The following is a 25,452-nucleotide window of genomic DNA, read 5'->3' as shown; positions in this document are numbered from 1 at the left end:
ATTACAGCAAAAAAAACTGCATTTCTTAGTACACGTTACACACCGAGAGTAAGTCAGGAGCAGGCATGCTAATATGTAAGCTAACCGCTAAGCTATCTTTAAGCAACACCAAGACATAAGTGCTCAGTACATTTTAAGAAGAGTAGACTTTGAGGGCAAAAACCAAAGGAATTTAAAAAGTAGAAGATAGTAGCTTTGCTTTTGTTTAGTTATTGTGTACTATTAATTTACAGATAAAACATTGTATTGGTAGTGGCGGATCTCACTCATGGATGATCAGAACATCCCTGGCTTTTGGGTCAATTTTTTTTGTCCGAGAAAAAATTACTCTCTTTTGCAAAACAAATGTCCCCCACAGAGGACGCAGGTTCTCAGCAGGTGTAAAGTGGTTACAATGCACGCAGACTGGATCACACAGAACCTTGTAACCCTTTCTCATACTGGATAGAAGAGCATCCAGAAGTGTGCACGTGGCAGAGGGGCAGGATGAGACCAGCAAACATTCCTGTGGCTAAAGGTCGAAACAGATTACACAAAAACCTTACATTGTAATGTGGGATGCTTTTGTGCCATCAGTTGACTTGTGGGGTCTCTGAGTACATTTTAGCCCAAAATGGTCTCCAGCTTTATTCATAAGTCAACATTGCAGGACGGGCGGTAAATGACGGGTTGTCTCCTGAGTAATTGTGAGTGAGCAAGTGTAATGGTCGTTTATGTGTCTGCGCCATGTTTATCCTGGCCTGTGAACGAGTGCGTTTGTGTGGTCCCCATAAAAATAAAGATGAAATCAATATCAATATAGTCCCTCTGAAAGCTTAAGGAAGTTTTACAGTGCAATCTTCTGTTAGGCTATATATCATTTTGTCCTTTATGGGCGCAGAATTAAATGTTTCTCCCGACAATCCACTCTTTAATCATGATGCTAAAGTAGAAGTGGTGCTTTTTATGTGTTTGAATTAATAGTATGCTTACTTACTATGTATCAGGACATCTATTGAATTTCAGTCGGTGCTGTGAGAATGTCAAAACCTACAAAACATGACAAGCAGTGCAGGTATGCTGACTACATGCACACCATTCCATTTTGTTGTTCAATACGTCTCTCACAGTGTCTTCTGGATGCATTTGTCACTTACTGTACTTACTAGGGATGTCCGATAATGGCTTTTTGCCGATATTCCGATATTGTCTAACTCTTTAATTACCGATACCGATATCAACCGATATATACAGTCGTGGAATTAACACATTATTATGCCTAATTTGGACAACCAGGTATGGTGAAGATAAGGTACTTTTGAAAAAAATTAATAAAATAAGATAAATAAATTAAAAACATTTTCTTGAATAAAAAAGAAAGTAAAACAATATAAAAACAGTTACATAGAAACTAGTAATTAATGAAAATTTGTAAAATTAACTGTTAAAGGTTAGTACTATTAGTGGACCAGCAGCATGCACAATCATGTGTGCTTACGGACTGTATCCTTTGCAGACTGTATTGATATATATTGATATATAATGTAGGAACCAGAATATTGATAACAGAAAGAAACAACCCTTTCGTGTGAAGGGGGGAGGGAGGTTTTTTGGGTTGGTGCACTAATTGTAAGTGTGTCTTGTGTTTTTTATGTTGATTTAATTAAAACATTTTTTTTTAAATTTAAAAAACGATACCGATAATAAAAAAAACGATACCGATAATTTCCGATATTACATTTGAACGCATTTATTATCGGACATGTCTAGTACTTACATGTCATAATACGGAACTGGTTTGGTAACCCAGTGAGTTGATTCTCAACGCTCTGTCACCAACTCCAATGACTTGTTGTTTTTCATGCCCGGTCTAGTTCCGAGTATGTGTCATAGGGAGCACGTTTGTACAGTCTGACTTGACTGGACATATTCACAAAGGTACAGAGCTGCACACGGAAGTATCTTGAGTTGGGCCTTCTTCGGCATTAAAACCCTGCCAATCATTCTCAACAATCAGCGCTCTTGCGTCCGCAAGGTATTTGTTGGAACATTATAATCCTATAATCCCTGCTTTATTTTGGCTTTTGTACACCTGACTTCTACAGCTTGGAAGCATATCCAGACCATTTTTACGAGTATAAGGTATAAACCGTTACCAATAAGTTGGATTATTTAGGTGAAAAGTCTACCTTGAGAGGTCACAATTTGAAGAAAGAAAATAAAAGTCTATAGCCACAGTATGTTTACATTTGCAAAATTTCCCCAAGCTGATCTAAACCTTGGTTGATCAGCAGTCCAAATTCCATGGACACTAAATAAACTGATTTGATCATGACGTGCGTATACATGCGCAAAGCGTTTGAATGCGCAATTTTAAGATTGACGAGACACACTCTCAGGACCCAGAAGGTGAGCAATAATAATATAAATATATATTTTTTACCTTCAATGCTTGAAATCTTTTAACAACTTCAGATCTATCTATTGATTTAAATGTTTTTATTATTTATTATATTATTTTTACGCGTTATGGCCTTTTTGGTAAAAATAACAACGGTTTTTATAATAGGAATATGCAAAATATGCAATATTTAAAAAAAATAAGTTGCAGAGTGGAATATTTGAGGTTTTGAGGTTTGCCTTAAATAGGTCAATAATTCATGACAGCATAGATTTTGATCGAGTAGAAAAAAATTATTATTACAGTGCCTACTGAGTGAGAGAAAGCAGGCGGAACTTTGTTGAGTTTATTGAATTCGACACGTTCTTACATATATATATATATATATATATATATATATATATATATATATATATATATATATATATATATATACATATATATATATATAAGAACATGCTATATGTAACTGCCCAATGTCATTTAATTTACGGTTTAATGGCAGTTTAACTCATTTACACTCACCAAAACTCTGAGAATTATGCTCATGAGTTTCAGGCACCATCTGGTGGTTAATGGGTGCAAATGTGCAAATGCACCAAAACGATACTTGTTTTTTAGTGGGCAAGAATTAAATTAATTCGGTTTTCATGGGGCTGCACGGTGGAAGAGGGGTTAGTGCGTCTGCCTCAAAATACGAAGGTCCTGAGCAGTCCTGGGTTCAATCCCGGGCTCGGGATCTTTCTGTGTGGAGTTTGCATGTTCTCCCCGTGACTGCGTGGGTTCCCTCCGGGTACTCCGGCTTCCTCCCACCTCCAAAGACATGCACCTGGGGATAGGTTGATTGGCAACACCAAATTGGCCCTAGGGTGTGAATGTGAGTGTGAATGTTGTCTGTCTATCTGTGTTGGCCCTGCGATGAGGTGGCGACTTGTCCAGGGTGTACCCCGCCTTCCGCCCGATTGTAGCTGAGATAGGCTCCAGCGCCCCCGCGACCCCAAAGGGAATAAGCGTTAGAAAATGGATGGATGGATGGTTTTCATGGAAAAAATACAGTAAAATACCAGGATTACAGTCTGTTAAAAATAACAGTTATAATTGGAGTCGATGGGGCCGAAAGAAGTCATAAAATAATGTGTGTATACTTAATTTGTTATATCTTATTCTAACAACGTTGCAATCAAAAACAGAATGCAATTTAAAAAGTTGAAAAACAAACCCTCCCTGGTGAAATTTCAAGCCACTAAACAATCACATGACATAAGAAACACATGTAATGCCCGTTTGGGGCCCCATTTCAGAATAAACCATCTACTCGGCATGGACAGAGTTGTCCCCCGGCCCCCACCAAAAAATAGTAGAAGAAGAAACGACTTCTGCCTAAGTTGTAAACAAATTGATGTCAATTGATTGATGAAAACAGCATTTTCCCACAGCTGCCTAAAACTAGGACAGTTGTAAACAACAGTTTCTCATGAAGTTTTACTTGGATAACGTCACCTTACTATTGATGCTGCATTCTTCCTAAGGAACCTCAGAGTGGTAGTCCTCAGGCGTGTTAATATATTCCACCTCCGAACCAACATCTAGGCCGTTGATTCAACGGCCGATCTCCCATTAGGTCCTCTATCAAACGGTAAAACTGAAAGCAGGAGCGGTGGGAAACACGTTTACCGTTCTGACGTTTAGCCTTCAAACTTTTCCAGCGATTTGGTGAATTCCGGCTTCCTGCAGTTTTTCCATGCAGGCGTTCAACAATTCTGAGTTCTCTTAACGTTTCTAACAAGAAGGTTGTGTCGGCCACAGATCGATTCAGTTTCTCTCCTGCCATGTTTGCTGCTCGGCAATAAACAACCGGCTGTCTCAATAGCGGAAACGGTTCACGCTTACAAAGCACACTTTCGCAGCAAGGGAGATTTAGACCGGACCCGATGGGTGTACATCGGAATAACTGCCACTCCTCCCGTTTGTATCGAATCAGAATCTTCAGATTGACGTGTTTATATGAAGCATTTTTAATCTGATTGGGCCGATAACTTGTGCCCACGTAGACATGTCCATTGTGGAGTTTCTTCTACGTTTGCTTACAACCCTGCATCTTGTGTCTCAGCTGTGCAGGAGTTGGACAATCTGGGTGAGCTTCCCACCACCGGGGGCGCCAAAGACATCGACCTGCTCTTCCTGCGCGGCATCATGGAAAGTCCCATTGTACGCTTCCCTGGTTAAGGTAGCACACACCCGTAGTAGGTGAGGGGGAAGAACCAGAAGCTTGCCTAGTCCCGGCTTTAATTGCCCAAATGCTGGAGACCGCAACAAGTTGACACACGCTGCATCGCTTTGTTGATTGTGTATGCAGTGCACATACTAATTGTCGTCCTGGAACTTTCCCACGTACACAACTTTCACAAAAGCATATGCTTGAGGCACTAATCCACATTTGCACATAGTAGGCAACATTCCAAGACAATTCTTGCCACCTTCCCTGAGCGAGTGTGTCTCTCTGCCAGGCTCACGAACAGCTGGAGGAAGTGAAGCTGGAAGCGGTGCAAGACAACAACATGGAGCTGGTGACGGACATCTTGGGCGACATCAGCAGCCTCAAGGTCAAAGACGACAGCGCGGCCGAACTGTCCAAGATCCTGCAGGAGCCGCACTTCCAGGTGAGCACGTTTATTTGAGCCAAAAGACACCCAACGTTTTAGATGCTGATACAACTTTTTCACATCCCATACGATACCTATATTGGAGCCTTTAATATTGGCCGATACCGATATTAATCTAATATCAGCACAAAATACAGTACATACTTTTCTTATTTTGTGGTGTGGAGCGCTATAAAAGGCTTGCTTCAGTGAAATTAGTCAGAGAACAATAGTTGGTATGGAAAACACTTTTAAGACAGACTTAAAAGGAGCGGTAATTTGTCTTTAGTGATACCCGGTGGCCACAATAATTAATCAACTTCAGCTCAAGATGAATAATGCTGACATGTTTGTTACTGCATACTTTCTAATACGCTTCTGCCTTGGAGACTGTATGTGTAAGTAATATGCAACTATAACTCTTTGATGTTTGTTTATATTGACAGATGTTCTGTTTTACAATGCAGTATTGTTTAATTAAAGGGGTCATGTTATTATTATTATTATTTTTACATGTAAACACTTCCTTGTGATCTACATAACATTTAAAGGTGGTCCAAATGTTGCACAGATGATGTTTTACAGACCATCATCAAGTCACTTTCTGGCAGTCTCTTCAGGATGCGACGTTTTGTGGGTGCACTTGTTTACGTGCCTCCACTTTGACAGCGTCTTCTCCCTGTCATCCATGTTGTAGCTTTTATCTTCCATATGGAGTCAACTGACATATATAAATTCGAACTATGCACTACTTTGTGTAAAAAATGGCAACAGCGGAGGATGCATGTGCATGTACGAGCCAGTCTGCTCCGCAACAAGAGGATAGAGAAAAAGAAGGAACTTATTGATGACAGCGTCAGACTACAATGGCGGACTAACGTAAACCTATACCATAGATGGAGGTATCCATTGACATCACAACTAGGGGAAATGTGACAAATTCAAAACGGCTCGTTTGGAGGAAGTATGAAAGAAGGCAAGATTGTTCTATAAAAATGTATCCGCTATGCGTCCATGCATTGATTTTGAATTTCCAGTATTTATACAGATCCCAAATACACAAAACAGGTACCAATAGGTCAACAAAGGTCGTTTGTATAATATGGTGGGTGCCCTTTCAGGATACTTATTACAAATGTCGGGCTGTGCTCAGCTGCTGTGTAGCTGCTAGCTCCTAGTAGCCTATAGCCTAGCATGTTTACCTTTTGTAAATGACTTGACTAAAATAATAGAAAGTGTGTGTTTATTGGAGGACATTTCGATGTTCACTGGCAGCTTTGCACAAGTAAACACGCTGTAGGACTGTTTTTATCGCACATGATATCACACACAGGTAAACAAACACACTGCAGGACTGCTTGTATCGCACACAAGTAAACACTGCAGGACTGCTTGTATCGCACACAAGTAAACACTGCAGGACTGCTTGTATCGCACATGATATCACACACAAATAAACACGCAGCAGGACTGCTTGTATCAGACATAATCTCACACACATGTAAACACTGCAGGCCTGCTTGTAACACACATGATATCATACACAAGTAAACACACTGCAGGACTGTTTGTATCGCACATGATATCACCCAAAAGTAATCACGCTGCAGGACTGCTTGTATCGCACATAAGTAAACACTGCAGCAAGCCTCGAATTTTTACTTTTTAAGGTCAAGGCAAGTGTTGCCCTAAAGGAGGGCTTATATGTTAGGGCACCAAGGCAAGTTGAAAGTGCACCAAGGCAAACATTTTCTTTTGAGGCAGGGGCTCCAAACGTGTGTGTGTGTGTGTATAATATATATATATATTCATGCTCTCTTTACTTGTGTGATGTCATGTGCAATGCAAGTTTACGTCTGTGTGATATCATGTGCGATACAAGCAGTCCCGCAGTGTTTATTTGTGTGTGTGATATCATGTCTGATACAAGCAGTCCTGCAGCGGGATTACTTGTGTTTGTGAGATATCAAGTGTGATACAAACAGTGCTCTCTTTGGTAGTTCACACCTATTAAAACAACAAGAAAGTAAAATAAAATGACAGCTTCAATATGTATTTACTTACCACAGATAATGCAGTACAATAGTGTTAAGCAACAATTTAAAAAAATGCATTCAGGTTTGACAGTATGACAAATGTATATCATTTTAGCATACCAGCTGTGTATAAACATGTTGTGCTTCTACTGCTAGTAATTATTCATTTATGATAACAGTTCAATAACAACAACTGAACTCTGGTTATTTTATTGAAATTACAATTGGCAATTGAATTATTGGCAATAGTTAAATGACTGAACAATTTAAGTACAGCATATGAATAATACTAGACTGGATGTTTGGTAGACTCGAGAGTATTAATTGATCACAAATAAAATAAGAACTTCAATAAAAGTTTACACATACCTCTGGTAGAATATACTTACTATAATATAATATACAACACAAATATACTTTTCACAAATGTAGTGTATATCACAAAAATAGTTGGTACTTTTTAATAAAATTTAAAATATTTGAATAAATAAGCACCTGGTATACATGTTTAATCAGTTTTACAAACACAGGATACTGTGTTGGCGTTAACGCACTTTTTGTGTCTTTTTATTTATTGAAATCAGAAAGGACGCGAATTTCCGGAAGTCTGCGCGTTCCCCGGATGCTGATTTTTTTTTTTTTTTTTTTTTACAGCCCGGTTTGCTTGTTTTTTTTTTTACCGATTATCGCTTTTCGCCGGTGTTTTGTTTATATTTTCCGGGTCAAATGATTAATTACTATTAATTATTGGTCGGCTTCAAAGTAATGCACTTTCCGGTACAATTCCCTAAATTTTGATCCGCCGAAAGTTTTAGCAATCACAAATGCTGCATTTCGGATATTGGGACTTCCGCTTGTTATTGTTTTCGTCATGACGAGCAATAAACCCAAGAAGCGAAGCTTCAATGAAAAGTGGCTTCAGGAGCCACTTTTCAGCAAATGGCTCACTTATGATGATGGAAAGATGTTTTGCACGCCATGTAAACGGGCTAAGAAAAAGAACACCTTTACGAACGAGTGCACTGATTTTCAAAGATCCAGCCTCACAAAGCACCAAGAAACATCATGTTACACCTTTCCTGCTTGTCTGCCCCCAGACCGTGGTCGAGGAGCGCGAGGGAGACGTTCCCTCCAGGGCCGTTATATTGTCGGGGGTAACACCCTCCATTTTACCCGGCATTGGGTCCCTACAGTTCCGCTCTTTGGTTGGAATGACGAGGCCGTTGATTTGTTACAACTCTTTATTTATGTTTTCCACAAAGCCAACAGGACATCCACCATGCTATTAACACTCCTGAACATGCTAGCGCTCCCTCTCCTAACTTGCCCACTCACTTACACACATCAATCACCCCACATCCCGCTATTCTTAAAGAAGAACACACAGTTTATGGCCATTACGAAACCAGAGATGAAATGTTAGAGGCATTGAGTGCCACTGTATTAAATGACATTGAAACTAACTTACCAAATTCTAAGTTTGTTGGCATTATTTGCCATGAAAGTGTAGGTATGGCGGTTTTTAAACGACTGATGATCTACCTACAGGTGAGAATAATCAATTACATTTGTCATATACATGTATGCTCTGGCACACCATTATCATTTCATGACCGAAGCAAAAAACTTTTTACACTTCTATACTGAAATAAATACACCTATAACTTATTAAATGAAAATATAGAAAAAAATACCGGCAGCGGTAAAGTTTAGATCCATGAAGGAAAGAAGAAAGTGAATGAATGTTTATAACTGAATACATTTACATGTGCATAAAAATTGGTTTTCTTTTGTATTATTTATTTAATTAATTAAGTAACATTTATGACAACCTATTTCCAAAACACAATATAGAATGTGATGTATAACAGGATAATGTATACATTTATCATTTATTTTTAAAACGATTACAAAAAAGTGGGACCCCAAAAATGTACTGTGGGACCCCATTTTTATGATTTGATGGGGCCCCTGGGACCCCATCAAGAGGATATGATGTTAATACCCAAAATGCCATGGACTCTGCATTGCAGAGGCGTCCTTCTCCCTGAGCCAAGCTTGTGCCTGACCGCATACCTGAGTGAGGTTAGATGTTTCAATCCTTTTTTTCCTTAAGAAACGTGGGTGGGGATGATAGTCATCACAATATTGTTTTGTCAAGCCGGGCGTGGTTAGACAGACGGATGTTCATGACAGCCTTGGGCATCGCAAAGATTGCTCCAAGTTGGTTTTACAGACACATGATATGATGTTTTGGGGGGAGGAAAGGTGTCAATGGGTCGTCAGGTGGGCTCCCTCCTTCACCGGTGTTTCACTGACAAGGCCCACTACACCATCAGAGAGAACTCCTATCGTCCTAGGTATGCTCCCCTCTCCCGTTCCCCCTTAAGTATAAAATCTCATGGTCTTGGTCACTTCGGAGCCCAGCTGTTGTCTCTACTCCTGATCCAGAGCTACTTGCTTGCTCGTTCAGCAGCACTGGACAGGGCTTTGATGGCTTGACGTTGGGCATGGCCCCGGATTGCCATGTTCTTAAGGAGACTGGTAGTTGACCTGCCCACGAAGCTTCTGGAGCCCACCTCCACAGGGAGAACTGTGGCCTTCCAGCGCCGTTGTTCAGCATCCGCTGCCAACTCGTCATACCGGAGCTTCTTGAGCTCATAGACCTCATCCACATTATCCTCCCAGTGGACTGTCAGCTCTATGATGTAGACGCTTTGAATCGCAAATGACCACATCACGAGATCTGGCCTGAGGCTGGTTGTGGCAATCTCCACTGGGAAGGAGAGTTTCTGCTCCAGGTCAACAAGGAGCCTCCGATCCCGTGCTGCTCCCAGCTGTCTGGCCTCTGCTTTAGGTGTGCAGGACTTCGGTTGCTTCTCCCCCTCATGCACAAACTGCCTTGAAGATGCAGGATGGGAGGAAGGCGGTAGAGCGTTTACAACCGTGCGACGTCTCTCCAGTGAAGCTGCTAGACACTTTAGCACTCGGTTGTGCCGCCAAGTGTATCGACCTTGTGTAAGCCTTGTCTTGCAGGCGACCAGGATGTGTTTCAGGTTTGCTGGAGATGGACAGAGTGGTCATGTGAGGTCTTCTCCGTACCACTGGCTGAGGTTCTGTGGTGATGGCAGGACGTCGTATGTGGCTCGCAGTATGAAGCTGGTTCGAAAAGCTTCCATGTTTCACCACGAGAGCTTTTGCTTCTCAACATCTTCCCAACACATTCATTGACCTTGCTTTCCTTGTGAGACAACCTTTGCACATCACACAGCCTCTTCCTCTCTGCGAACTTCCTCGACCACAATTCCACGTTGCTGGGCTGGACCTGCCTTGTACCAGGATGGTGTACTCTCTCGGAAACCAAGGCCACCTCCTACCCTTTGCACCTGGCCGACGATGTCCCGATGCTTAGGGACTGACTTGGCCTGGTGTGCAGCTGCAGCTGGAGTCCACTTCCTCCCGGTTGCAAGGATCAGAGCAGTTTTAGCCACACAGGGGTCTCGGGATTCTGTCAGCATCATCTCCAGCTGGACTTTGGTACTCTTGAACTCCTCTTTCAGGCTGGACAGAGGAAGCTCCAGGATGCCTTTACCATACAAAGCTGCAGTATGTTGGTAAGGCACCTGGGAAGACCAACTGTACCCAACTGTAAAATAACCCTCGATTTACCACCCAGAGAGTGGACGCTATGCTGCCACAGTTTTTCAATTATTCTGTGCATTTGCATAAATGAAAAATACATTATAGTAAATGACATATATTTGATTATATGCATTTAATAGAATTACCTCATTCACATAGAATTAATCTCTGAACGCATCCTTCAAGGCTCGTTCAAGTCGATGGGCAACACAGTGGATCTTTAGAATCCAGGGCATTGTTTCCTGAAGACGAACCAAGACACCGCTCTGCTTCCCAAATTTAACGGAAGCTCCATCGGCTGCTGTTGCCACACATGATGCTATCAATGGAAGATTCATTTCGGCGGCCTTTTCTGTAATGGCATTATAAATGCCCTCAGCTGCACATTACTCTGGTTCAGCAATTCTGAAATGTCAAGATAAATAAAAAAACATGTAAAAAAATTTAGAAATAATTATGATACCTAAAAAATATGAAAACATACTAAAATGTTATATAGTGTATAAGATATAACAGGTGACATGATCCTGATAACATTTATAATGAAAAGGGTATTCAACTTACCCAAGTAATTTCATTTTAGCCAATCCATTGTCTATCAATTTCAAGCTGATTATTTCCTTCTCAGAGTTTTGTCCGTGCCTCCATCAAACAGAATAGAGCAATAAAATGGCTTCTCTGTAAACTTCTTTTTCAGGTCATCAGCCATTGACTCCCCAATTTCATCTATGAAATTTCGGCACGCTTTATCGTTGGCATATGTGTTTCCGAGTTTCCCTCCATGCTTTTTTTCCGACATTTATCAACGTTGCAAAGTTAGTGAACGCTAGTTCAGAGTGTGCTACTGTGTATGCCCAGTCAAAAACGTGACACATTCTGGCAAATGTCTTTTCATCCATTTTTTTAGTTGTTGTTGTTTTTAGCTGTATCCTTCTTCACATGTTATGTTCTCTTTACATAAGCCTCCATGTCTAGCTGTACTTGACCTTGGTTAATGTTGCCTTTACCCCCATCGCCATAGTGATCTCTGCAGACCTCGCACCAGGCAAGTGTGGCGTATCCATTTTCATCATGATATGCCAACCAATCGCAGTCTGCCTTCCATGACAAGAATGTTGCCACTTTGCATTTATACTTCGGTTTTACCTTTGATGCTGCTTCAGAACTAGATTGAGGGTTGGCTTCTGACACGGTAGTCACTGTTGCTGCTGGTTGGACTGTCAAGCCAGGCTCCGTAGTTGTCGGTTGCACCTTCAAACCAGGGTCGAGCCAGGATCAGCTGTGTTCACTTCAGGAACAGATGATACAGCAGATGATGGATGTGAGCTTAAATGAAAAAGTGATAATTGATTTATTCAGTCGTATAAAATGCAGCGAAAACTTATCATATTACAAACACAAACAAATATACCATATTTAATTAGATTATATATATAAAAATGTATACACATTATACATGGATTTATCTGAAAAAAAAATGGGCATAGTGTCTGTCCCCTTGTGCCCTACCTGGCCGGTCTAGGGGGCATGTGCCCCTTTCCAAAATAAATATATATATATCATATATTTATATACACACACACACACACACAAGTATATGATATACAAATGATCAAATGTCAATAAATTGAAATTGATTGTCATATAGTATATGACCGAACTTGTAGTAAACTTTAGTAAAGTTGTGTATAAAGGAATATATAAAACACCATGCAATTTTCATTCCATTATAGTTTACATCAGCGACTGATGTTTAACCATTACAAAAAAGTTTACAAGTGGTCATGGACAGCCACAAATCAAAATAAACATTTACGACACGATACAGCACATAAACAACATTGACAGGTCTAGAACTGCTTAATTTCGAGGACAAACGATTGACGAATTTAGCACTCCATTAAAACTATGAAATTAACCTATCTACCTAGTTACATTTTTTTCCCGACAGCCTGTACTTGTTCGTGTTTTCTTTTTTTGACTTGTTCCTTACTCGACATTTTGAGAGCTGCCTGACCTAAATTCACCGAACAAATGATGTACTTCCAGACCCTGATGCAGCTAGATAGTACTTTATTGATTCCTTCAGGAGAGTTCCCTCAGGAAAATTAAAAGCTAGTGTATCTCTCGTAAAATCTCGGCTGTTCTCGTTGTCGGTTTACCTTTGACACGCGTTTCCTAAATGGCTGCGCGCTTGTTGTTTATACCGATGTCTTAAACAGTTGAAAATGAAAGAAAAAAAGTCATGTCGGGGTGTTTTTATTAATTTATTTGCCGAAACAATATTTTTTTTTAAAGTAAATTTTTAGGGCATTGTGGCAAACTGCAAGGGCGATCGCGGCGGTTGCCGTGGTTAAATTCAAGCCTTACTGCAGGACTGCTTGTATCGCACATGATTTCACACACAAGTAAACAAACTGCAGGCCTGCTTGTATCAGACATGATATCACACACAAATAAAGACTGCAGGACTGCTTTTATCGCACATAATATCACACACAAGTAAACACGCTACGGGACTGCTTGAATCGCATATGATATCACTCACAAGTAAACACGCTGCAGGACTGCTTGTATCGCACATGATATCACACAAGTAAAGCCGCTGCATGACTGCTTATTTCTCACACAAGTAAACTGCAGGACTGCTTGCATTGCGCAATATCACACACATGTAAACACTGCAGGCCTGCTTGTATCCCACATGATATCACACACAAACACGCTGCAGGGTTGCTTGCATCGCACATGATATCACACACAAGTAAACACGCTGCGGAACTGCTTGTATTGCACACGATATCACTCACAAGTAAACATGTTGCAGGACTGCTTGTATCGCACATGATATCACACAAGTAAAGCCGCTGCATGACTGCTTGTATCGTACATGATTTCACACACAAATAAACTGCAGGACTGCTTGCATCGCGCGATATCAATCACACATGTAAACACTGCAGGCCTGCTTGTATCGCACATGATATTACACAATTTAAGCCGCTGCAGGACTGCTTGTATCGCACATGATTTCCCACGCAAGTAAACAAACTGCAGGACTGCTTGTATCGCGTGATGTCACACACATTTAAACTAACTTCAGGATTGCTTGTATCGTACATGATATCACACACAAGTAAACAAGCTGCAGGACTGCTTGTATCACACACAATACACAAGTAAACACTACCAGACTGCTCATGTCACACATGATATCACACACGTAAACACGCTGCAGGACTGCTTGTATCAACATGATATCACACACAAGTAAACACGCTGCAGGACTGCTGGTATCACACATGATATCACACATAAGTAAACATGCCGCAGGACTGTTTGTATCGTACATAACACACAAGTAAACATGTTGCAAGACTGCTTGTATCACACATAAGAAAACACGCAGCAGGACTGTTTGTATCGAACATGATATCACACACAAGTAAACACGCTGCAGGATTGCTTGTATCGCACATGCTATATCACACAATTAAACACTCTGAAGAACTGCCTGTATTAGAAATCATATCACACACAAGTAAACACTGCAGGTCTGATTGTGTAACACATGATATCACACACACAAGTAATCATGCTGCAGGACTGCTTGTATCAGTCATGATATCACACACACAAACACTGCAGGACTGCTTGTATCGCACACGATATCACACAGATGTAAACTTGCTGCAGTACTGCTTGTATCGCACATGATATCACACAAGTAAACTCGCTGCAGGACTGCTTGTATTGCACATGATACAACAGCACTGCAGGACTGATTATATCACACATGATATCACACACAAGTAAACACGCTGCAGGGCTGCTTGTATCACACATGATATCACACACAAACACGCTGCAGGGTTGCTTGCATCGCATATGATATAACACATAAGTAAACACGCTGCAGGACTGCTTGTATCAGACATGATATCACACACAAAGACTGCAGGACTGCTTGTATCGCACATAGTATCACACACAAGTAAACACGCTGCGGGACTGCTTGTATCGCACATGATATCACTCCCAAGTTAACATGCTGCATGACTGCTTGTATCGCACATGATATCACACAAGTAAAGCCGCTGCAGGACTGCTTGTATCGCACATGATTTCACACACAAGTAAATTGCAGGACTGCTTGCATTGCGCGATATCACACACATGTAAACACTGCAGGCCTGCTTGTATCACACATGATATTGCACAATTAAAGCCGCTGCAGGACTGCTTGTATCGCACATGATTTCACACGCAAGTAAACAAACTGCAGGACTGCTTGTATCGCGTGATGTCACACACATTTAAACACACTTCAGGATTGCTTGTATCGCACATGATATCACACACAAGTAAACACGCTGCAGGACTGCTTGTATCGCACATAATACACAAATAAACACTGCCAGACTGCTTGTATCGCACATGATATAACACACAAGGAAACACTCTGCAGAACTGCCTGTATTAGAAATCATATCACATACAAGTAAACACTGCAGGACTGATTGTATCACACATGATATCGCACACACAAGTAATCATGCTGCAGGACTGCTTGTATCAGACATGATATTACACACACAAAGAAACACTGCATGACTGCTTGTATCGCACATGATATCACACAAGTAAAGCCGCTGCAGGACTGCTTGCATCACACATGATACAACAACACTGCAGGACTGATTATATCACACATGATATCACACACACAAGTAAACACGCTGCAGGGCTGCTTGGATCACACATGATATCACACACACACAAGTAAACACGCTGCAGGACTGCTTGTATCGCATATAGTATCAAACAAAAGTAAACACGTTGCAGGACTGCTTGTATTAGACATGATATCACACACAAGTAAACACGCTGCAGGACTGCTTGTATCGCACATGATATCACACACAAGTAAACACTCTGCAGAACTGCTTGTATTAGACATGATATCACACACAAGTAAACATGCTGCAGGACTGCTTGTTTCGCACAAGATATCACACAAGTAAATACGCTGCAGGACTGCTTGTATCCCACATGATATCACACACAAGTAAACACGCTGCAGGACTGCTTGTATCCCACATGACATCACACACAAGTAAACACGCTGCAGCACTGCTTGTATCGCACAGGATATCACACACAAGTAAACACACTGCAGGATTGCATGTATCTGAGATTTGACATAAAAGCCGATACAGTTTCATTTTGCTAATATCAATATTGGATGGGAACACCCCTACAATTCCGGTGTCCTGTGCTGGCCTGACACGAGCAATCAGACTGTGACTTGGGAGCCAATCAGAGGCGTATGTTCCACAAGCTGCTGACCTGGTGAGGGAGCGTGAGAGAGGGGAGCACATCTTCATGTCAAAATGATTTTCACATGTGACTTTTTCAACACTTTTTGTTGAAAAATGTAGTGGGTTCAACACTCCCAGAATTTCTTTCTTGACAGTCATATTTGGGGTTTTAGCCACATATTTTACATGAGAGTGTCTGACTGTGGATAGTTGGTCCTTATGTGTTTGTTTTGTTGACTTACACTTGCAGCTCACTTTTTAGAGGCCTGCGGCACATTGTAGAAATAAAATAAAACCTTAAATTGGGAAATCTACAGCTAAAAAGAACACTGTAAAGAGAAAAGGCTGAAATGTTGATTATTTTTTGCTTGGTTTTTATGTTGATCCTAGTAACTAATGAAAATACAAAGCTTTGTCTTTAAATATTCATATAATTTTTAGCTGGTTTACAAAACAATAAATAAATCAAAGTTTGGATAAACAGCAAGCAGGGGCAGCGTTTATTTATGTTATTTATCGAATTATTCAACCTAAATATTATGGATTGATGGACTTCATCTTGTAGCAAGTTTATCTTTACAGGAGTAAAGAATTCAATAAAAACTGTCTTGATATTAGTGGCCAAGTGAAAACAAACTCTTCCTAGATGCAAAATAAGTGTTATAGACAAGGTTTATAAGACTACACTTGATAATAACTCATTGATTACATGAAACTTCCTGTTTCATCCAATCCAATGAGTGCACTACTTGTGAGTCCGCCTTAAAGCTGCAGTACCAAATGACATGTTTTGAACCAAAGAAACACGAGAAGACCCATTTTAGAGATGCAAACTCCTCCCCAAAGTCTGAATGTGTTCTTATTGCAAGCCTCTCTGTGAGTCTTGAATAAATGATGACATCTCTCCACATCTAATGTAGGTTACATAACCCTTCCTTTTTCCTCCTCAGTCCCTCCTTGAGGCACACGACATGGTGGCCTCCAAGTGCTACGAAGTCCCGCCCCCGGCCGAGATGGCCAACGACGCGGCGGTGAACAGCGCTCTGATGCAGGCGGACGCCGTGCGCATGATCGGCATCCGAAAGAAGGCCGGCGAGCCCCTGGTGAGTGTGACGGAATCTTTAAGAAGTGCCAGCAAAGGTCACGACTAGAGATGTCCGATAATGGCTTTTTTGCCGATATTCCGATATTGTATAACTCTTAATTACCGATTCCGATATCAACCGATACCGATATATACAGTCGTGGAATTAACACATTATTATGCCTAATTTTGTTGTGATGCCCCGCTGGATGCATTAAACAATGTAACAAGGTTTTCCAAAATAAATCAACTCAAGTTATGGAAAAAAATGCCAACATGGCACTGCCATATTTATTATTGAAACCACAAAGTGCATTATTTTTTTTTTAACATGCCTCAAAACAGCAGCTTGGAATTTGGGACATGAGAGCATGAGGAGGTTGAGGTGGGGGGTAGCAGGGGCGTGTATTGTAGCGTCCCGGTTAGTGCTGCAAGGGGTTCTGGGTATTTGTTCTGTTGTGTTTATGTTGTGTTACGGTGCGGATGTTCTCCCGAAATGTGTTTGTCATTCTTGTTTGGTGTGGGTTCACAGTGTGGCGCGTATTTGTAACAGTGTTAAAGTTGTTTATACGGCCACCCTCAGTGTGACCTATATGGCTGTTGACCAAGTATGAATGCATTCACTTGTGTGTGTGTGAAAAGCCATAGGTATTATGTGATTGGGCCGGCACGCAAAAGCGGCGTTTTAAAAAGTCATACATTTTACTTTTTGAAACCGATACCGATAATTTTCGATATTACATTTTAAAGCATTTATCGGCCGATAATATCGGCAGCCCGATATTATCGGACATCTCTAGTCACGACCCCCCCTTCCCCCCCCTGCAGGGCGTAACCTTTCGTGTGGAGAAAGATGACCTGGTCATCGCGCGGATTCTCCACGGCGGCATGATTGACAGGCAGGGGCTGCTTCACGTGGGCGACATCATCAAGGAGGTGAACGGCAAGGACGTGGGCAACAATCCCACCGAGCTCCAGGAAATGCTGAAGGACTGCAGCGGGGGCATCACCCTCAAAATCCTGCCAAGCTACCGCGACGCCCCCGCAACTGCACAGGTACGCACAGCACAGTATTCCGGCGCAATGAAAGTCAGATGATGGGCAGCGGAACAGGAAGAAGGCATTCCCACAATTCATGCCATGAATCACAGCCCCCATGCCATGCAGTCTTTTATTTGACGCCCAGCAGATCAAGGCACACAAAGTCAGTCAAGCGCACAAAAACGGAATGAGGGATGATGCGAAATCACAAGTCTGCAGCTCGGGGCAGCATCTTTTTTGGATTTGACTTTTATTGGCTGGTTTTTACTGCTTCCTCCGGCTGCTTGTTTCATTCAATCACACAGAGAACGTACGCTTCCTGGCAAAAGCCTTACTTGTTGGCGCAGCTTCAACATCTGCGGCGGGTGCAGTTTGATGCAATGTGGCAAAAACTGAGACTCTTTTGCTGTGTCAGCACACTTGACACCTCAAGTCCGGCCCATCATTACCTGATACCAGGATTGCGCAATATATCACTTTTTTTATATGGTGATAATGCATGTTGATGACACATTCGAGCTGTGTCACAAAAATTTGACAGCGACAAGCGACTTGCTAGCTACTAATGTCCCTCCACAGTGCTAAGCCACTCCTCCAGTAAGGCAGCAATCCTCGCCTCCAACTATTACAAGTACCCACTGGAGGACCAGGAATAACTAGACATTCAACACTACACATCGTAGGGGGATGTGCTAACCACTAAGTTAGAGCTCTTCAATAAAGGTGGGCAGATTGATACAAATATGAACAGTAACGATACCTAGTTGTATAGTTTCAGGTCGATACCACAAAGGTTAGATCGATTTTTTTACGTTAAAAAAAATTCCAAATATATTCACCCTGTAACTACTTGGTATTAGATTTATAGCAAATGTGTAGTCTTGCCCAAAACTAATGTAAAGTGTTAAACAACAGAATATTTGTGCTTATTATATTTCCAGTGATGGGAATTACATTTATATTGCGCTTTTCTCTAGTGACTGAAAGCGCTTTACATAGTGAAAGCCATGATCAAAGTAACATTTAAACCAGTGTGGTTGACACTGAGAGCAGGTGGGTTAAGTATCTCGCGCAAAGACACAACTGCAGTGGCTAGGGTGGTGCAAGCGGGGATCGAACCTGGAACCCTTAGGTTGCTGGCACGGACCGTGTCGATAGAGGCATGTTCTAAGTGAAAGCAATCAGATATGAACAGTAAATTAGCAAGTAGAATAATAATAATTTTGAGACAATAATACAATTGGAAATTATGTAGAATTTTAGCGCTTATGTCAGCATAGGGCTGGGCGATATGGCCTTTTTTTAATATCTCGATATTTTTAGGCCATGTCACGATACACGATATATATCTCGATATTTTGCCTTAGCCTTGAATTAACACTTGATGCATATAATCACAGCAGTATGATGATTCTATGTGTCTACATTAAAACATTCTTGTTCATACTGCATTAATATATGCTCATTTTAAACTTTCATGCAGAGAGGGAAATCACCACTAAGTCAATTTACCCAAACTGTATTTATTAAACAGTTATTAAGCAGTGGCACAAACATTCATGTCACATGTGACATTTTAAAACAAGCTATGAGTGCACTTTTGTGCATGATGTCACTAAGATAACATATCAAAACAACACTAAATTAAAGTGTACTTTTTGTACAGAACGCCACTACAATAGTTTAAAACAAATAAAGTGCACTTTTGTGCATGATGTCACACACGATATTTCAATAACTGTCAAATAAAAATGAGCTGCATAATAGGAAATCAAATAGTGGATGTGCTTCGCAATGTGGTAGGTTCCTGCGGACGTTATCTCCTTCTGTTGTGGACTATTTTTTTCATACTGTGTTGATCTGGGAATGGAAGACGCCAGGCTCTATTGGGTCAGAGCATTTTGTTGGGTGGCACCGGCCGGAGATGTTGACATGCGGAGTTTCAAGCACTCTTCATTCTCTAGCGGGTGACTTTTCAAATGATGCTACAAATTAGCAGTACTTTTTGTAGCAACGCTTTTGCCGCATACTTGACATATTACGGTTGTCTGTTCAACATCTTCCCGCTTGAAGCCAAACCACCGGCAGACGATGGACCCCGTGCTGTTTTTCTTGGGAATTAATTCTTCTTCCTTCATTTGTATCCTTCAAGATTTGCACCTTCTTTCTCTCTCTAGTATTACCACTCGCACTGCACCGCTAGCATCACAGCTAACGTTACCCATGCCGCTACCTGTCTGCTCCGCGAGAGCGTATGACGTTGCACGTGCGACAGTATGTGACGTATGTAAGAAGGTGCGCTTGTTTTAAGTCTCTGTGAGAAGGAGAGACAAGAAAGAGTCAGAAACGCCTGTAGTGTAATGCCCGCAGCTAAAAGCAACTGCGTGAGAACATATACTCGAATATCACGATATAGTCATTTTCTATATCGCACAAAGACAAACCCGCGATATATCGAGTATATTCGATATATCGCCCCCAGCCCTACGTCAGCAGCTAACTCCTTTTGAAATATGATCAGTATATACCAAATAATATATTGTAATATATATCGTTATTGCAGGCGGCTGCCATACAGTATAAATCGAAATCAAGATTTTAGGCCCTGCCGCCCAACCCTACCTGGTATTATTTTAGTACCTGGCGAGCTGAGCGTTCCGATCCGATGGCACCATCGTGATCTTAAAGGTTTTCTTGGGAACACACAGCAAACATTCCACAATCTCCACTTTGCCCTCAGTCTCCTGTCGCTCGCATATCAACAGCCAATGAGGTGTCTCCTAACTGCTGCCCACAGGTCTACGTGCGGCCGTACTTCGACTACGACCCGGCCCACGACAACCTCATCCCTTGTCGCGAGGCGGGCATGGCGTTCAAGAGAGGCGACATCCTCCAGATCGTCAACAGAGAAGATCCCAACTGGTGGCAGGTGAGGCTAGAAAGTCCTGAAAGATCTCCAGGGACGAGCGTCACGTTGTTCTCTGTCGTCACTCACAGGCGTGCCATATGGTGGGCGGGGCTACGGGACTGATACCCAGTCAGTTCTTGGAGGAGAAGAGGAAGGCGTTTGTACCACGGGACTTTGATGGATCAGGTAGCGCACACCAGCTGATGGAGTCCCAGATACAAATGGCCGACTGCTTCAAGCTCACACCCAAATACCAAAACAATTCAGAATAGATATGGTCCATCAGGTTGTTTTTACTGCTGATTGCCATACTGATTAGAGATGTCCGATAACATCGGCCGATAAATGCGTTAAAATGTAATATCGGAAATTATCGGTATTGTTTTTTTTATTATCGGTATCGTTTTTATTTTTTATTTTTTATTTTTTATTAAATCAACATAAAAAACACAAGATACACTTACAATTAGTGCACCAACCCAAAAAACCTTCCTCCCCCATTTACACTCATTCACACAAAATGGTTTTTTCTTTCTGTTATTAATATTCTGGTTCCTACATTATATATAAATATATATCAATACAGTCTGCAAGGGATACAGTCCGTAAGCACACATGATTGTGCGTGCTGCTGGTCCACTAATAGTACTAACCTTTAACAGTTAATTTGACAAATTTTCATTAATTACTAGTTTCTATGTAACTGTTTTTAAATTGTTTTACTTTCTTTTTTATTCAAGAAAATGTTTTTAATTATCTTATTTTATTTTATAATTTTTAAAAAAAAGTACCTTATCTTCACCATACCTGGTTGTCCAAATTAGGCATAATAATGTGTTAATTCCACGACTGTATATATCGCTTGATATCGGTATCGGTAATTAAAGAGTTGGACAATATCGGAATATCGGATATCGGCAAAAAGCCATTATCGGACATCCCTAATACTGATCATCCATGAGTGCGATCGACCGATACTAATACCGATCACATGTTTTAGCTGTAAATTGTTCTATTACTTCATGTGAGTACTATTGACAGTTGAACAGTATCAACAACTAGTTCCTTCATCTCTTGCAGTAAATACACTTGTTTGAGCAAAACAAAGTCAATAGTACACTAAGGCTGGGCTTGTTAATATCTCGATATTTTTAGGCCATGTCACAATACACGATATATATCTCGATATTTTTGCCTGAGCCTTGAATGAACACTTTATGCATATAATCACAGCAGTATGATGATTCTATTTGTCTACATTAAAACATTCTTCTTCATACTGCATTAATATATGCTCATTTTAAACTTTCATGCAGAGAGGGAAATCACAACTAAGTCAATTTACCAAAACTGTATTTGATAAACAGTTATTAAGCAGTGGCACAAACATTCATGTCATTTCCAAATTATAAAGTGCAAGATTCTCAGAGACATTTTAAAACAAGCTATTAGTGCACTTTTGTGCATGATGTCACTAAGATGACATATCAAAACAACACTAAATTAAAGTGCACTTTTTGTACAGAACGCCACTACAATAGTTTAAAACAAATAAAGTGCACTTTTGTGCATGATGTCACACAAGATATTTCAATAAGTGTCACATAAAAATGAGCTGCATATTAAATAGTGTATGTCCTTCGCTATGTGGTAGGTCCCTGCGGACGTTATCTCCTTCTGTTGTTGATTTTTTTTTTCATACGATGTTGATCTGGAAATAGTTGCTTCGGCATTTTGTTGGTGTGACACCGAACGGAGATGTTGACATGCAGAGTTTCAAGCACTCTTCATTCTCTAGTGGGTGACTTTTCAAATGATGCTACATTAGCAGTGGTGCTACTTTTTGTAGCAATGCTTTTGCCGCATAATTGTTCAACATATTCCCGCTTGAAGCCAAACTACCGCCAGATGATGGATCCCGTGCTGTTTTTCTTGGGAATTAATTCTTCCTTCATTTGTTACCAGATTCGCACCTTCTCTCTCTCGTATTACCACTCGCACCTCATCGTTAGCATCACAACTAACGTTACTATGTCGCTACCTGTCTGCTCCGCGGGAGCGTGTGACGTTGCACGTGTGACGTATGTAAGAAGGTGCGCTTGTTTTAAGTCTCTGTGAGAAGGAGAGACAAGAAAGAGTGGGAAACGCATGCAGTGTAATGCCCGCAGCTAAAAGCAACTGCGTGAGAACGTATACTCGAATATCACGATGTAGTCATTTTCTATATCGCACAGAGACAAACCCGCGATATATCGAGTATATTCGATATATCGCCCAGCTCTATAGTACACACTCTTTTACATCCTTTGGTTTCTGCCCTCAAAAGTCTTCCGGTGTCCAGAAAATAATTACATGAGTTTGTAAACATAACATAAAAAAAAACGACTTTGAGAAAATAAAAATATTAAACGAATCACTCTAGTATCGATCATATTCTGATACTAACTATGGTATCGACACCACCGATTTATGGATCGATCCGCCCTTCTCTTACGTGTTGTGCACCGACTGCCGATACGCCAACAGTTGTGTTGTTATCCTCTCTCTAGACTTTTCTTAATCTACTTCTGAATTTCCTTTTCTGCTGTAACATAGTCCCATCTACACTCCTGAAACTTTACTTAGCACGTATTTCTTAGTATTTTTTCAAGCTAGCTTGGTTTAGCTATCAGTATGCCTGCTCCTGGCTTGCTTTCGGTGTGTAACATGTTTAGCCACATCTCTAGTGATAAAGTTACTAAGAAATGCAGTTAATTTTATTCGTGATGGAGGTGATTAACAGTATCTTCAGCAAAGCTGCTCCACACAGTGTATGGACACACTTAATTAGCTGCTAGACACTTGTCAGCCGGAGGACTAAAAATAAATATAGTGTCACTCATAGGGGATAGGCGTTAAGTCATTTATTAGAAATGGCGATCACGTACTCTGACCGATACTAATCTGTGGCCAATCGATTGGCACATCCCTCTTAATATATTTTATTTGGAAGCGCTTTTCTAAATACTCAAAGACACTTTACAATAAGCAATAAAAGTAACATTCTTAGAATTGAAGCAGTTTTATCAGAACTGGACAACAAGTCAGTCCACCGAATTGGTGCCATTTGAGTCCTAAAACGTATAAACTCACAATAAAAGGGAACTGTATTAATTAGAGATGTCCGATAATGGCTTTTTTTTTTACCAATATCCGATATTCCGATATTGTCCAACTCTTAATTACCAATTACAATATCAACCGATACTGATATATACAGTCGTGGAATTAACACATTATTATGCCTAATTTTGTTGTGATGCCCCGCTGGATGCATTAAACAATGTAACTTTATACCATGAATTGATTAACGTGGATCCCGACTTATACAAGTTGAAAAACTTATTCGGGTGTTACTATTTAGTGTAGTGTACTGTACTGTGCAATCTACTAATACAAGTTCCAATCAATCAAAAACAATGTTTTCCAAAATAAGAGAACAACTTCAACTCCAGTTATGGAAAAAAGTGCCAACATGGCACTGCCATATTTATTATTGAAGTCACAAAGTGCATTTTTTTTTTAACATGCCTCAAAACAGCAGCTTGGAATTTGGGACATGCTCTCCCTGAGATAATCCTAATACCCACTACAACTATGGGAAATACTATACTTTGACTTTCACAAAGTGCATTATTTTTTTAAACATGCCTCAAAACAACAGCTACAAAAACAATGAAGGCACACAGCTTCAGTCCAGAGTATACTAGAGCAGTGGTCCCCAACCACCGGGCAGTGGATCGATTAGTACCGGGCCGCACAAGAAATAAAAATAAAAATTAATTTTAATTTTTTTTTTTTTTAATTAAATCAACATAAAAAACACAACATACACTTACAATTAGTGCACCAACCCAAAAAACCTCCCTCCCCCATTCATTCGTACAAAAGGGTTGTTTCTTTCTGTTATTAATATTTCTGGTTCCTACATTATGTATCAATATAGATCAATACAGTCTGCAGGGATACAGTCCGTAAGCACACATGATTGTATTTTTTTATGACAAAAAATAAAAAATATCCCCCCCACCCACCCGGTCCGTGGGATACATTTTCAAGCGTTGACCGGTCCGCAGTTACAAAAAGGTTGGGGACCACTGTACTAGAGCATACTTGCCAACCTTGAGACCTCTGAATTCGGGTGATAGGGGCGGGGTTTGGTGGTAGCGGGGGTGTATATTGTAGCGTCCCGGAAGAGTTAGTGCTGCAAGGGGTTCTGGGTATTTGTTCTGTTGTGTTTATGTTGTGTTACGGTGCGGATGTTCTCCCGAAATGTGTTTGTCATTCTTGTTTGGTGTGGGTTCACAGTGTGGCGCATATTTGTAACAGTGTTAAAGTTGTTTATACGGCCACCCTCAG

General features: G+C 40.8%; 1 protein-coding gene across 1 annotated transcript in view; it reads left to right on the top strand.

Annotated features, from left to right (window-relative positions):
- The window catches only part of pals2b (protein associated with LIN7 2, MAGUK p55 family member b), a 67,508-nt gene that overhangs the window by 30,871 nt on the left and 11,185 nt on the right, over positions 1-25,452 (top strand). The window contains exons 4-9 of the mRNA XM_061982512.2: positions 4,491-4,588; positions 4,888-5,040; positions 16,972-17,124; positions 17,934-18,161; positions 20,944-21,075; positions 21,144-21,240. Coding sequence (XP_061838496.1) covers positions 4,491-4,588; positions 4,888-5,040; positions 16,972-17,124; positions 17,934-18,161; positions 20,944-21,075; positions 21,144-21,240 — 861 coding nt within the window. The remainder of the gene's footprint in view (positions 1-4,490; positions 4,589-4,887; positions 5,041-16,971; positions 17,125-17,933; positions 18,162-20,943; positions 21,076-21,143; positions 21,241-25,452) is intronic.

The sequence above is a fragment of the Nerophis lumbriciformis genome, linkage group LG21 (genome assembly GCF_033978685.3).
Source record: "Nerophis lumbriciformis linkage group LG21, RoL_Nlum_v2.1, whole genome shotgun sequence".
Taxonomy (NCBI): Eukaryota; Metazoa; Chordata; class Actinopteri; order Syngnathiformes; family Syngnathidae; genus Nerophis; species Nerophis lumbriciformis.
Note: the sequence above shows the minus strand (reverse complement) of the source record. Positions and strands in the feature narration are given on the sequence as shown.